Source organism: Mauremys mutica, chromosome 8, assembly GCF_020497125.1.
Source record: "Mauremys mutica isolate MM-2020 ecotype Southern chromosome 8, ASM2049712v1, whole genome shotgun sequence".
In the NCBI taxonomy this organism is placed as follows: domain Eukaryota; kingdom Metazoa; phylum Chordata; order Testudines; family Geoemydidae; genus Mauremys; species Mauremys mutica.
In genome coordinates, this window is record NC_059079.1 from 6,998,320 (window position 1) to 7,013,030 (window position 14,711).

General features: G+C 42.0%; 1 protein-coding gene across 4 annotated transcripts in view; it reads right to left on the reverse strand.

Annotated features, from left to right (window-relative positions):
- TRABD2B (TraB domain containing 2B) overlaps positions 1-14,711 on the reverse strand; it is a 388,416-nt gene that overhangs the window by 23,873 nt on the left and 349,832 nt on the right. For all 4 annotated transcript variants that reach the window (XM_045026289.1, XM_045026290.1, XM_045026288.1 and 1 more), the window contains exon 6: positions 841-1,110. In XM_045026289.1, coding sequence (XP_044882224.1) covers positions 841-1,110 — 270 coding nt within the window. The remainder of the gene's footprint in view (positions 1-840; positions 1,111-14,711) is intronic.

Here is a 14,711-nt window from a genome sequence, read left to right on the forward strand (position 1 = left end):
GGAATGCTGGGACACTGGAGGACTTGGTACCCTTCAAATAGAAAACAAAGAGGTTGCCCTCCTCTGGGATAACTCAGATCACAAAAGCCAGGACTGAGTGCATGAGAGCTGGGGACAAAGTGGCTCCATCTGTGGAACAAACTTCCAGATGAGACCAGGAAAATCCAGACTCTGACCATCTTTAAGAGACACTGCAAAACCTCCCTCTTCTAAAGAGCCTTTTCACCACAGCACAGGTCACATGCAGAACAGTGACACCCTCACCTGTCCATACACCCACCCGAAATAGGAAATAAAACCTGTATCATCAGTAAATCAACCAATCACAACCTAAAATAGTTTGAAAAAACCTACAAAATACACAAATAAAGAGAAATACCACAAGCACAGTGTTCACCCCAACACAGGAGAAGTACTCCATGCTATTGCTATCAATTTTAGATGGAAGGCCGTCAGATATTACTGTGATGGGTACCAGTATGTAACCCTAAGCCGGACATCTATATTGATACATAAGTAGCCAGTTCCAAATAATGTTTGTTTCATTTCCTTTGGTGTGTTAGCTGGCCTGTATAAACCTGTATTTTAAACCTCATCATGCCAACCTCTCTCTTTTCCTTTCCAGTTTTGATCCAATGCATCTATAACAGCTTGGCCTTCATTCCAACTCCCATATTCCCCCCTCTGAAATATATCATCCCACATCCCAGCCCCCACTCCTTACCCCCAGAGTCCCCTCATGACTCATGGTTTGTTACATCAGCCAATCAATGGGAGTCAACAGTCAAGTCTTGAGACAATGAGGAGGAACAAGATGCTGGAGTAATAACAATGACTCACCTGTCTTCTATTCGAACCCACAGGTCATTGAACTGCCTTTGGCGATGGTGTTTGTGCTGCTTCTTATGCCATTTCTTCTGACGGCCAAACTCTTCCAGCTGGCTGATGCTATCTGGTAGCAGGAGGTGAGGTGGAAGGCTGTCTTCTTCATCTGACTGAAGAGGCATCGAAGTGGGAGAAGACACTGGTACATGCTCAAAAATATGGACAGCAGATGCAGCTGTTCCTGAGGATCCCCCTGAAGAAGGGCTTGTGTTCTTCGTCCTTGAGCTGCAAAACACATATAAATGTAATATGTGAATGGGTGACCAGCCTAACAAAAGTCTGATAGAAAGAACTATACCAGCCAGTGTGAAGGTACATGAGGAGGTGAAGGGCTTTTCCTACAGCAGGTTGGGAATTTTCTGATGAAACGATTTTTCCCTTCAGAAAACACCAATTTGTCAGAAGAGAAACTCTTCATGGGAAAGTGTCAGTTTCGACACATTTTTCAACTTGAAGAATTTTTGGAAAGAAGTTTTGAAATCATCAGAGCATTTCATTTCAATACTTTAGAAAGGAAAAGATTTCTGGCTCAAAACATCTTTTTGGTTAAAAAAACTGAAAGGCAATTAGAGTACAAAATTAAATTAAAAAGGTCAAAATCAAAACAAAAGGTTTTGAAATGATTTAAATGAAATAGTTCAACTGACCTGAGAACTTTTCCCCTCCCTCCCTCCCAGGTTTTCATTTTACAGAAAAAGTCAAGATTTTGACTTTTCATTCCTGCACAGGAAAAAAAAAACAAATAAAAAATGTTCAAGGGATGGGAAAACCTTTTTCCTCTCAGGTCTAGCTTTTACCTCTATACAGTGGTCAGGCACAACTGTGGTACTTCCCATGCCTGATGATATAAGATACCTTTTAAATAATAATCTCTTCAACTGAGGAGAAAAAGGTAAAGCATGATCCAATGACTGGAAGTTGAAGCTAGACATAAGACCATAAGAACGGCCATACTGGGTCAGACCAAAGGGAAACTTTTCCTAACTTAAAGAACAATTCACATTAGATTTGAGTGAAGGTTCAATTGGGGCGAGATCGAATCTTCACCTACCACAAGAGTGGTCCAAAAGGGTACAGCTAGAAAAAAGTGGCACAAAATGCATAATCAGTGTGGCCTGCAAAACTATTCGTATTACACCGAAGCTATGCCTTTTCTGACAGAAACAGTTAAAGCCCGGTTAAAAGTTTTGCCTCCTGAGTGAAACCAGTGAGTAACAAAAAATTCTTAACTTCACTGGTGACAATTTACAGAATGTGCTTCAAAGTGAAACCACATGTTTCATTATGGAACATTTTGTTCTAGTCCAAAAAAGATTCATATCTACTACGATTAGTAGCTAATTTGTTCTTAAATCTATTAAGACAGCACTGAGAACAGTCAAAGTCACTTTCCACTATCTCACATTGCCCCTAAAAGTCTTTCCAATGTCACTCATCTGCTGCTAGGCATTCATTGTTGCTTACAGAAGACTTATTAATAAAGGCACCGTAACTTTTTGTCATTCAATGGCAACAATAACAAGACGCTTCAAAGCTCAATAATGCTTCTACACCCAACAAAGAGGCTGCTCTCACTAAATTCTCTAGGTTTGTTTTGAATTCTAAAAAGATCTGATATTTCATGTCATTTCAAGATTTCGGTGAGCCAAATTCTGACACCTTTAGTCACACTGAGTAGCACTTTACTCCATGGAGTAAAGTATTACTTAGTATAAGGGCATCAGAACTTGTCCCAATGAGATTCCGCTGCATGACTCATGTTGAGAACATTAGTAACAATATTTTGCACTTCTGTGGGGTCTTTCATTGAAAAATCTCAAAGCTCTTCAAAAACATTTATTAAGTTCCCCAAACTCATGCAAGGTTGTAAGAGATAGATAGGGAATCCCACTACTCATTGTTAAAGCAAAGCTATCCCCAGAAGGGTAGGAGGTAATGTGTCTAACAACATTTTAAATATGAAATGGCAGAACTACTAAATATGGTATGTAACCCATCGCTTAAACCAGCCTCTGTACTGGATGACGAAAGAATAGCTAATGTAACTCCATTTTTAAAAAAAAGATTCCAGAGGTGATCCTGGCAATTACAGGACGATAAGCCAAAATTCATTATCAGGCAAACTGGTTTAAACTGTAGTAAAGAACAGAATTATCAGACACATAGATGAACACTATATGTTGGGGAAGGGTCAACACAGCTTTTGTAAAGGGAAATCATGCCTCACTAATCTATAAGAGTTTTTTGAGGATGTCAACAAGCATGTGGACAAGGGTGATCCAGTTGATTCCGTGTACTTGGACTTTCAGACAGCCTTCATCAAACTCCCTCGACAAAGGCTCTTAAGCAAAGTAAGCAGTCTCTCTAATGGGCTATGGATCAGTCCCTAAATCCTTAATGTGCCACTTTGAGTATTTATGCTCATCTTACTGTAATAGTAACAGGAATAAAATAGTAACATACCAGTGTGTCTATATAGTCACTAAGCATAGTAAGCACAGTTATATTAAGAAGATGCCACAGAGATACATGTGATGCAACGGGCTAGCCAGAGAAGATGGACTCAAGCAGGGTGAAGGCAGGATGCCAAGAAGTGATGCAAATGTACCTAATGAGGTCTGAGGTTGTCAGATACAGTGGTGAGGGCACTAGCCTAAGGTTAGAGAGACCTGGATTCAGTTTCCTGCTGCACACCAGACTTCCTGTGGGATCGTGGTCTCTCTTATACCTCAGGTCCCCATCTGTGAAATGGGGACAATAGCACTGCTCTACCTCCCATGGCTGTTGTGAGGATGAATACATTAAATGTTGTGAGGAGCCATGCAGCTAAGCACCTAAGAGAGATAGCGTATGCATATACATTAAAACTGAGCTTTGCCTCATAGCTGAGTTAAATGACATTTTAGTGGAACTTTTCTATTGATGGTTATTTCTATATCTCCCAAAATGTTTCCAGTATTCTGAACAATCTGCAAAAAGGTCACCACAATAATTTCTTAATGCGACACCTGGCCAGTACACACCAAACAAACTACCATATATGCTCATTTCTACAAGGAGAAGATTTGGAAGTGCAGCTCATGCATGGGGAAGTTCTCTGGCCTGTGTTATGCAGGAGGTCAAACTAGATGATCACAATGGTCCATGTGCACCTTGGAATCTGAATGGTTTCTCAAAGGTGCACTGAGACATCAGAACCCAGCATTTCTAGATTTTGTCACCTTTTCCCTTGTGTCAAGAGCTCATAATGTTCTGAATTCCTAGAAGATTGGAGCTGGTAGAGAGGAAACTTTGTAGGCTGAAATTCTGGAAACCCTTTTCAGAGAGTTGGATGACCTATCCCTGTTAAAATTAATGGGGCAACCAAATCTCTTTGGTAGCTTTGAAACTCTCAGTCGTAATTCCTTCCACCACTGTTACACAACCCATGGGTTGTAAACTCGATATTTTGGAACATTCTTCAGCAAGAGGATAAATAAATAGTTGAGCAATTACAAAATTTTGTAACCTAAAGAGGGTCATAAACCTAACCACTCTCATTTTTAGTGTCTGGTGCATTGGGACCAGCTGAGTTGTGACAGCTGTATATTACATTTGGTTGATATTTGTTCCATTACTTTTGAATCAGTAATCATCTCACTAAAACCTAGCAGATCAGTGTCTGCTTTGCACAGTTAGATCTGTGACATATGACCCTTCAAATACCACTGGAAAATGGCCCCCAGGAATGACAATGCTAGAAAATAAAATACTGTGAATCTGAGGTGGAAATATATCTCTAGGAAAAATGGCCATAAACTCAATTATTTGTCATGGCTCTCACTTAGAAATGGAAATATAATCAGGAGACCATTCAAGCAAAAATAAAATAATAAATAAAATCCCTAAAAATTGGATACAACATGAATAACAAAAAGCTAGTTCAGCAAGTTTTAATAGCATAAGAGTGAAAATATTTTGAAATTGATTTAATAAATTCTAGAGATTATGTTTTTTTTCCAAATCTGGTTATTATCCCAAACATATTTAACCAGAAATGTAAACAAAAAATGTAGTCTAACAGAATATGAAAAATTAATCCAACTATATAATATGAACATTTGTAAGCTATTTTGTCAAAACATGGTAACCCTCATGTCAATCAATGGGAGTCTTCCTGCTGATTTCAAAAGGCTTTGGCCCTACATGAAGGGTTTGCACATTTCTTTATTTTCTGATTTTATAAACAATTTATGTTTAAAAAGAACTGGGCTGCATTTAGATTACAAGTGGAGTGAGTCTGCCATTAGATTCACTGATTGTTGGACTGGTTCTTTTCCTATTACTCTGGTTTCTCTCCATTCTTAGCTTCGTTCACTTGCATTAGCAGAGCCATGTATGTAGTAGGTAACCCAATGTGTAGATTTTTTCTTTCTTTCTTTCGTCATTATTAACCAGGCAATTTTTCAAGGTTCTTTTTAGAGACAGGGAAGAAATCAAGGATAAGTTTTGATTTTCTGAGACCATGAGGTATTTTCCCTAAGAACAGTCAGAAAATTCCACACCTACCCACAAATGCTCCGCACGTGTCTCATGGGATTTCCACGAGGATCTTGACACACCTCCAGGTTTGAAGGGCCCACCTTTCCCAAACCTGCCTCTTCCTGTGGGATGATCTGCAGGAAATTCTGAAAATTGAAACTCATGGATCTTCTTGGACCATGGATGAGTTTCCCACATCAAGAGCATGACCTCCTGACCTTACACAATGATTCTGTAAACCAAGGCCTGAGGAATCATGAAATCAAGGTGATAGAAGGTGGAAGCCTATGATTACATTCTCTTTGTAGTTTAGCTCCCAGGATATAAGAAACATTGATTCTTCTGGGCTTGATTCTTTTGGGAAGAATTAGTCTTTTTAGTTCTGTAAAACTCTTGGTCCAGACAAGAGGTCCCAGTGTCGCATTTTGCTCCTGGTAGCTTTACTGCTCTCAATTTTGTACAAGGGTTGATAAAAAATGGCCACGTTGATATTTCAGGTTGAGATTAATCTGCTTCATTGCTCTGCTGCTGGAGTTCTCGCTCCTATTCTCTGGGCTCCTTGCTTGTAGCTATTCACCTTTGAGTTTTAAATCATCCTCAGGCCGTACTAAACACCTAGTGCAGCTGTCGACAGAAAAGTTGGTCTGTAAAAGTAACATCCTGGTGTTCCATATATAACCTCTCTCAATCACTCCAGATCTAATTTGTTTGCTTCGCTTCTTTTCTAACTGCTGGTGCAACAAACTCAACCCAAGGCCTGAAAATCCAGTTGGGTTCTTTCTGCCTGCCACATTGCTGCCACCGGAAATGATTCTGCAGTTAGAAATTAGATGACAGTTGTGTTGATGAAACATCAGGGCAGAGTAGACTACCACTCACTTTCCCAGTGCTGCTTTGGATTCCTCAGGGTTAACAGTAATAGAAACCACAGGTGAAATCCTACCACTGTTAAAGACAATGGCAAAACCTCCATTGATTTCAATGGAGCCAGGATTTTTGTCCTGGTTTTGCGTGTAAGTGAGAAAATATGACTCAGAGACACAGACAACAAAATTCACCCCAGCCTATGTCAGTGCAATTGCTATTAATTTATGAAAGGAAGCAGGTATGTTCAACACTTTTACACATTGTTCTGGACATAAACACACTTTAAGCTTCAACACAACCAAAACTCAAGACCAGTTTTCCCTTATTTTACTGAAGTATTTATATTCCCTAAGATGCACAGAGGACTTTTTAAAACACAGCTTGCCAATTTGCTATATGCATCTCTTCTTTTTAGTTTGGGTGAAGGAAACTCCTGACTTGCAAAGCTGCCATATTCTCCCTAGTCCTTCCAAGTCTAGTGATTTTCCTCTCTGTTTCTTTATTTTATAGATTAACCGACAAGATGAAAGATTTCATTTCCTCAATAGGGAAGCTGTGGTAAAAGCAAGGAATGTGTGATGTGGCAGTTTCGTCTCCGTGCCATCATTCCATTGCTACGCACAGTGTACAGCCAAATTCTAGCTAATATCATTTTATTGTATCTGGATTCTCATAAATTCCAGTTTGGGAGTGTTCGTCAAGTCAAGAAGTCTTTTCTCACTTACACGTCCTTCATCTTCTGCCCGCATGCCACAGAGGCATTGGGATTTTCCCAATTTTTCCTCCTGCTGTGCTCTGTGTTCACCATAAAGATTCAGTGATTAAACATTAGCTGACAACTGTGTTAAAGAAGCATCAGGCCAAGTAGATGGGCACAAGAATATCAAATCGAAACATTCTGAGATTGTTGGATTTCCCCACCCCCCTCCTGCCCCCAACAAAAACAAACACTTTGGCAAAACCAACATGAACTTGTGAAATGCTCAAATTGCATTTTTTGCTGAAAAATGTTTTGGTCATAACATTTCCCCCCGCCTCTAGTTGTGGTGTAAATGAGAATAAGACCTACACAGTATTTAGTGATTTCTTAGGACTTCTGTACTCCGTGGCCTGAATTCTCACGTAAGGCCCCTTTACACTGCTCTGGAAGTTGTTTTTGAAATACACACCCCACTTAAGGCCCTCTTACACTGCCAGAGCTGCATACTCTGTGAGTGACTCCGGGGCTGGAGCACCCATGGAAAAAAAACAGTGGGTGCTCAACACCCACCAGCCACCCGCTGATCAGCTGCTTGGCAGGCCCAGCCAATCAGCTGCTCAATTGTCTCCACCTATCAGCTATTTGGTGGCAGGCGGGAGGTGCTGGGGGGAGGGGATGGGGCATGGACAGGAAGAGGTGGGGCTCTGGTGGAAGAGGGGGTGGTCTATGGCAGAGCGAGGGTGGAGCACCCACCCTGAAAAAGGAAGGTTGGCGCCTGTGCAGGGCTGTGGCCTAAGTGCAAATGAAGATCTGGCTCCTAGTATAATTTTGAATTGGAGTGGAGACTGTACATGTCTGATACTGGTGCTTCAGGATATCAGCTCTGTGTGCTGTGTGATGGAGGTGTTGGAGCCACATGGTCGTCCTGCTTTTCCAATGTCCTGCTACCACCCCCCAAACCTTGCTGAGAACAAGAGGCCATACCAGAGCATGCAAAGGGGGTACGGAACCCCATCACAAGCTCTCCAAATCCTACCCCCAGCATTCACAAGCACACCACTTCGATTGTCACAGCTGTCCTGGAGTTTTCCACCTGTGTCGCTTTGACAGAAAACACAAGTTTCCACAACATCAAGATTTTCTGCCGGAAAATTTCAACTTTGCCAGATTGTTTTGATTGTCTGTGGGGAAAACCAAATGAAATACTTCTTCAATTTGATCCGAATTGAAATATTTTGGTTTCTTGAACTGACCTGAAATGTTTGGTTTCCAGTCAGTTCAGCATTAAACTGCATCTCCCTGTAGTGTTGTATTGCCTCATGGGAGTTGTAGTTCAAAGGTCTGGTGTCCCCATTCTCTTCTATAGGCTGGGCTCCCTGGCTAGAGAACATTGACGATGCAAAAAAGTTTCTCTGAGTGGTGTGATGGATCATGGGAGTCACATGACTGCATGTGCATCATGGGACATATATTCCGGCCAGGGAGTCCAGTCTGTAGAGGGAGCTTGGCAGCATCAGAGCCAAACTACAGCTCCCATAAGGTAATGCACCACCATAGGGGGAAAAAGTTGAAAGTTGAGCTGACAAACTGAACTATTTAATCATTTCTGAAATTTTTTCAGAACATTTTATTTCATGAACAATGCTGATATTCCAAGTTTTTGTCCTGATTTGATACACAAAAAAATGCTGAATATGAGAATTTTCCATGAGATGGAAATCTATTTCACTCAGAGCTCTCTATGAACATGGAGGATTGGAAAACGTTGTTTAAAGTTGAAGATTCTGGTTTTACATTTTATTAAACAAGAACATTCCTCTCAAATTTTATTCCATCCATTTTGCCTTGTTATGGCTTGAAAAAGATTAGTAGCAACAGAGAATATACACCTTCTTTCATTTTAACATGAGTTTTTAATACTCAGATGTATTACTTTAATAAAGAAGAATGGTGAATTTATTTTTGGGTTATGCGATCACTACTTCCTCTCCCTATGAGCTCTCAGAGCACTAACTCTCAGTGTTAGTGATGATGATGTCATATTAGATAGCGGAATTTTTCTGATGCTGGACAATACCATTCATAGTACATAGTTCACTATGTTTTAAAAGTCATAAAACTCGCACCCACAGTGCCCAATCTGCCAAACTGAGGTCCCCCAGATCCAGAGTTAAAGTTTTGGGTTGCGAGTTTGGTTCTGTTCCATCTCTAATTTCACGGCATTTTGATGGTAGGTTAGGCATTTCTGAGGAACTAGAAATGGTGACCAAAGTGCCATTATTTTGTTTTAATGATTATGATCTTGAAACTTGGAGAACTGAGAGCAGGACAAATATTCAACTAACCCTTTTCTCTCCCTAAGTGCTAACGACAATCTAAAAATACTAAGCAAGATTCTACTCTCTTTCACTCCAATTTTATACCAATATAACTCCACTGACTTCCCTGCACTGTGCACTGTACTGCAAGTACATAGGGGTAGCCAGGCTACCTTTGGAAAGTCAGTGGTATGTAAAGCAGGTTTGGGACTTAGCTGTCTGCCCTTTCCACCATTGCATGCTGAGCAGAGGAAGGCCATTTCTCCAAACTACCAGTGCGTGTGTTAGTGGACCCAGGACCATCTCTAGGTCTGTTGCCCAGTTTCCTCATTTGTGAGCTGTTTGCTTTAATACTCTTGAGAGAGAAACATCTGCATGAGCATAAATTTACCTTCCCATCTGAAAAAGAAACTCCAGATTTGGGCCCTGATTCAGCAAGGTACTGAAGCATGTGACTAATTTGAAGCACATGGAGTAATGCCATTGACTTCATGTTTAGGTTGAGGGAAGATAATTCCACAGCTGCCTACAGTGGCCAGATGTTTCTGGCACTTGCCACTGTTGGACACAAGTCACTGGATCAGTGATACTCCGACTGAGGCTGAAGAGCTGCAAGTGTCTCTTTAATGTGTCTCCTGCAGCACCTGAAATTAAAATGCTGTCAATTTAATTATTAACCAATCTAAGTTATTAACCAGTCAGTACTATGTTATTAACCAATTGTAATAATACTTGGTCAGTCATTTTGCTGTGAGAATAATATATACCTAAATATTTCCCCTGTCATACTGTTTAATTCACACTCCTGAGGCTCTTTTGGGTAATGTTGATCACTAATTTGGCTCCTGAACCACTGAGATCTGAGTATCGCTGCATTAGATGGATCACAGCTCTGATCCAATGCAGCAATTTCTGTTTTAAGTACCTTGCTGAACCCAGGTCTTTAAACTCATGGGATTAAAGATGAGCAGCTTTCAACTCTGGAAGAAGAGAGACAGAGACCACTATGATTATGTAGCAAGCAGCAGGTTGGAATCAGATACCCGTCAGAAAATCCTGACATCTGAGTTATGCTAAATCCACTTTTCCAGCCCATAGGGAAAAAGACTTACACAGTGAAACATCCTATCTGCTGAGCTAAAAATAGGGATTAAATGAATCCCTGCAGAAATGTTGCTGAAGCCCATCTACATCTTTTTATCGCTGGACCTGAGAGACTCAGAAAAGAACAAGACAGTTATCAAAAATCCTAGACAAGTGTAAGAAGATGACACTTCAAACTGTCTGCAGGCAACTCTACTTTAGAACTCATTCTTGAAACACGGGATCACAGTGCGCTGCCTAGCAGTACGTTGTCTAAGCCAGCGGCTGTCAAACTTCATTCGTTAACCCATCACCATCTTAAAAAACTGTTGCAAGGTGAATGGATGGAACTTCGAGCTCATGTACCACCAGTGGTGCATGTACCACAGTTTGGGAATCCCTGATATAAACTCTCTTTGCCTTAAGGTCCAAGGCTATTTTATCAAACCTAAAGTTTACTGATTTTAAATACTACATACATCACAGGCTCCCTTTCTGTGTTAACACAAACTCGCTAATTGCACAGTGCAGTCACACAACACACAAATATCTTTCTGAATGAAAAAAATCATTCTTCATTAAAATTCCTGGAAGAGAAAGCAGATTCATGTCTGCAAAGTTCTTGAGAAAAAAAATACCTGCTTTATTCTCCTCTTTAATTAGAAATACAAATCTACCTGAATAGAGCTTAATACACAAGTTGAGTGGCTGGCAAACATTTTAGATCATGGTCAGAGCTATCGGCAATGGAAGACTCATTTTTAATGATTCTGATTAAATCAGATTTTATAACCTTGCTGTGAAGCAGAGGCTCCCAAACTGGGGGTGGGGGGGGGTCACCATCCCAAATGGGATCGTACCATGAGCAGATGAGGTAGAGGCGATTTCCTTGTTTATGGAGGATGCCATTTTGCTCTGCACCCTGTGACCTCGCATGTACTGTGCCTGTGAGGTCACAATGCATGGAGGGCGCCATTTTGCTCTACAAAATGGCATCCTCCACAGAGCATGACCTCGCATGCACTGTACATATAAGGTCACACTGTGGAGAGGATGCCATTCTGTAGAGCAAAATGGCGCCCTCCATGAGGCATAACATTGCACACACAGTGCGGGTGAGGTCACTCTGTGCGGAGGATGTGATTTTGCTCTTTGCTATCTGGGGTCCTGGCAGGAAATACTTCATTAAAATTGGGTAGTGCCAGCAAAAAGTTTGGGAACCCCTTCTGTAAAGTTATGTGGCATCCCCATGTGCCCCTTTGCAATGTGGTGTGGTCCTCCATTAATTTCCCACCATTGGGGCAGTAATGGGTTTGCTTTAACAGCCCGGGACAAGGAAGAGTCAACCCACACTAACAAAATAGCATTTCCCCTTCTAATAAGGTTTCAGGACAGAAGCAATTACAATAAGCCGTTAATTGGGACCCTGGTGCAGAATTCCCAAACTTCAACTCCACAAAACAAAGTCTCAAAATCAGGCTACACTGGTCTCCTGGAGCCTGAGAGAAAAAACACCACCCTCCGCAGCCTTCACAGCTTCTACGCCCCTCTCCTCCTACTCAGCTGCCCGTTTCTGTTTAAATAGCCCAGTCCCAGGGCAGGGAAGGTCTTCCTTGATTACCCCCAGGCTGCCAGCCACAGCCTGGGCCTTAAAGGGGTGGTACGCTGCTTCACACTTGCTTACAACATACACCATTAAACAAGCTCAGGTGACACGGCCCTGATCTTGTTTCCATTGATGTCAATGACAATGCTCCATATTGACCATGATTGGTACAGGATAGCACCCTATGATGGTGCTTCTGACTGAGGGCCTGATGCTGTAAGGTCCTAAGGTGCCTTTCAGGAGCTCTCTCAACTACCAATGACTTCAGTGACCTGACTGGGAGTTGAGAGTGCTCAGCACCTTGCCAGAGGAACTCAGAGCCTAAAAGGATCAGTCCCTTACACATGCTGTTTGGCTTTTCACCAGAAGCAGGTCAGACGCATTCAACAAGTGGGTATGTTAGAGACACCTGAGGTGCTGGCTAACACCAGTGCCTGTGGCTCAGTGTCACACCATACTTCAGCAATGCACAGGGCTCCGCTTTACTTATTTGCAAGCAAAAAATGCTTTTCCTTGTCACTGGCACTGATCCTCTTCTCACTCCCACCAGTTTTACATCCACATAACTCCTGCCAAGGGGCACCAAGAACAGCTCAGAGCCGGGTGAAGAGAGGCTGTGAAAAGGTGGCTCTAAGCCAATCCCGAGTCTAGCACTGGCTGAGCATCAGGCTGACCACCACAGAGCTGCTGTAACTTGCGCTGTCCAGCAACAGCAGCCAGGGATCACTGGAGTCTCATCCTATTTCCCTTGCTCGCACCTTCAGCTGCAGAGTGCTGGGTGGAAGAGCATGGTTGGAGCCACTATGTCATGAGATAATATTTTTGTACTGGGTGGGCCTGCCATGGGAAAGCTTTGTGTTGGTAAAGCAATGCAAAGCTGCCAAGATTCAGGGGATTATCAGGAGCATTCACTGATGCCACTCTGGATTAGGGTGACCAGATGTCCTGATTTTATAAGGACAGTCTGATATTTGGAGCTTTTCCTTATATCGGTGCCTATTAGCCCCCTACCCCCATCCCAATTTTTCATACTTGCTATCTGACAGGTTTCAGTGGTAGCCGTGTTAGTCTGTATCAGCAAAAAAAACCGAGGAGTCCTTGTGGCACTTTAGAGACTAACAAATTTATTTGGGCATAAGATGAAGTGGGTTCTAGCTCACAAAAGCTTATGCCCAAATAAATGTGTTAGTCTCTAAGGTGCCACAAGGGCTCCTCATTTTTTTTTATACTTGCTATCTGATCATTCTACTCTGGGTTCACACCAGCACCATCCAGGGAGCTGTGTGCACTCTGAAGCTTGCATTCGCTGAGGAAAAAAATGTAATCAGACAGGAGATGAGAGGGAATCTTCACTGAAGCTGTTTGACGAGAATGAAAGATACCCAGCTCATGATGTGTTTTTGAACAAAAACAACATCTCATTATCTCTGCTTGGAGATGCAAGCAAGCGAGTTCAGCTTTCTTCCTGTGAGGAAAACCCTCATACTGCAATAAACGAAACGTCGGGCAAATGAAAACCACTTGTGGTGTCATTCTCTGGAGCCTATGATGTCAGTTTGGAAGCATCCTCCTTGCAGTGCGTGTGTTTTTTAGCAGATGTTTGTTTGATTGAAAATGCTTTATCCAAGTGCCAGTTATCTGAGCAGGTGTCTTGGCATCTCATTAATGGCACCACTTAACTGCTGAAAAGCTGTGTAACGTCACTCCCAACAAGTCTAACGAACACCAGGGTCTAGCACTGAAAATATGACTGGCACTTGGCTTAGTTTCTAGCAGTCACGCTGCTGAGCTATCAGACTGTAGTACAATGCCAGGACAGTTTGGAAGCTTCCTAGCTCAGATTTCTTTTCCAACAGTGCACGGCGTTGCCTCTGCTAATCTGTTTACGTAACATCGGAAAACAACGTTTGTTGGGTGATGAATGGCTTTTCATCTGAAATTTTTTCTCTGATTCCAGTCAGACCTCTATATTTCACAGGGTTTTCTTAAAGTAAATTGTAATAATAAACTGGCATCACTGTCCCTGTTGGACAGAATTAACTCAGTGTCCCATGCCCTATATTGTTACCCGATGAGGGAGATTCTCTTGTAGCTCAAGCGATAGTAGCATGGAGGATCTGAATTCAATATTTACCACTGTAACCCACTATTCAATATTCACTACACTTTCTCAGTCCGCACAGGAAATGATTCAGCAACATCTGTCAGTTCGGGGACTTAGGTCCAGATTTTTAAAGTCATTTAGATGCCTAACGCCCAGTGCCTCAATAACTTTAAAAATCTGGCCCTTAGTTCTTTAACTCAAGATGTAGATGCCAACAATGAGCCTCCTTCCCTCTACTTGAGCCACTCCTTCCATCCTGGGCATTGACCTCCATCAGGCTGAGAGAGGACACTAGGACCCCAAGGTTTCTCCAGTTCCTTCATTGCTGTCCAGGAGGTAGAGGCAAGGCCACTCAGGTTTCAGATCCACAAAGCCCCAGCACCTAACCCTTGACAGAGCTGTCAGCTAAAATCAATTCCACAGCGCTAGTGGAAGTGTGCTTCGTATAACAACTGCCGTCTTGATAGGCAGCTGGTATATTTGATAGGCAACACTGAGAACTCAAACAAGAGAGCAGCCAGAAATCTTCCACCTTTGCTAGAAGGGCTTCCTTATATGAATCGTGGAATCTAACTTAAGAGTCTTGTTTTTGAAAAACTTGCCCTTACTGGATTTCTTTCCACACAA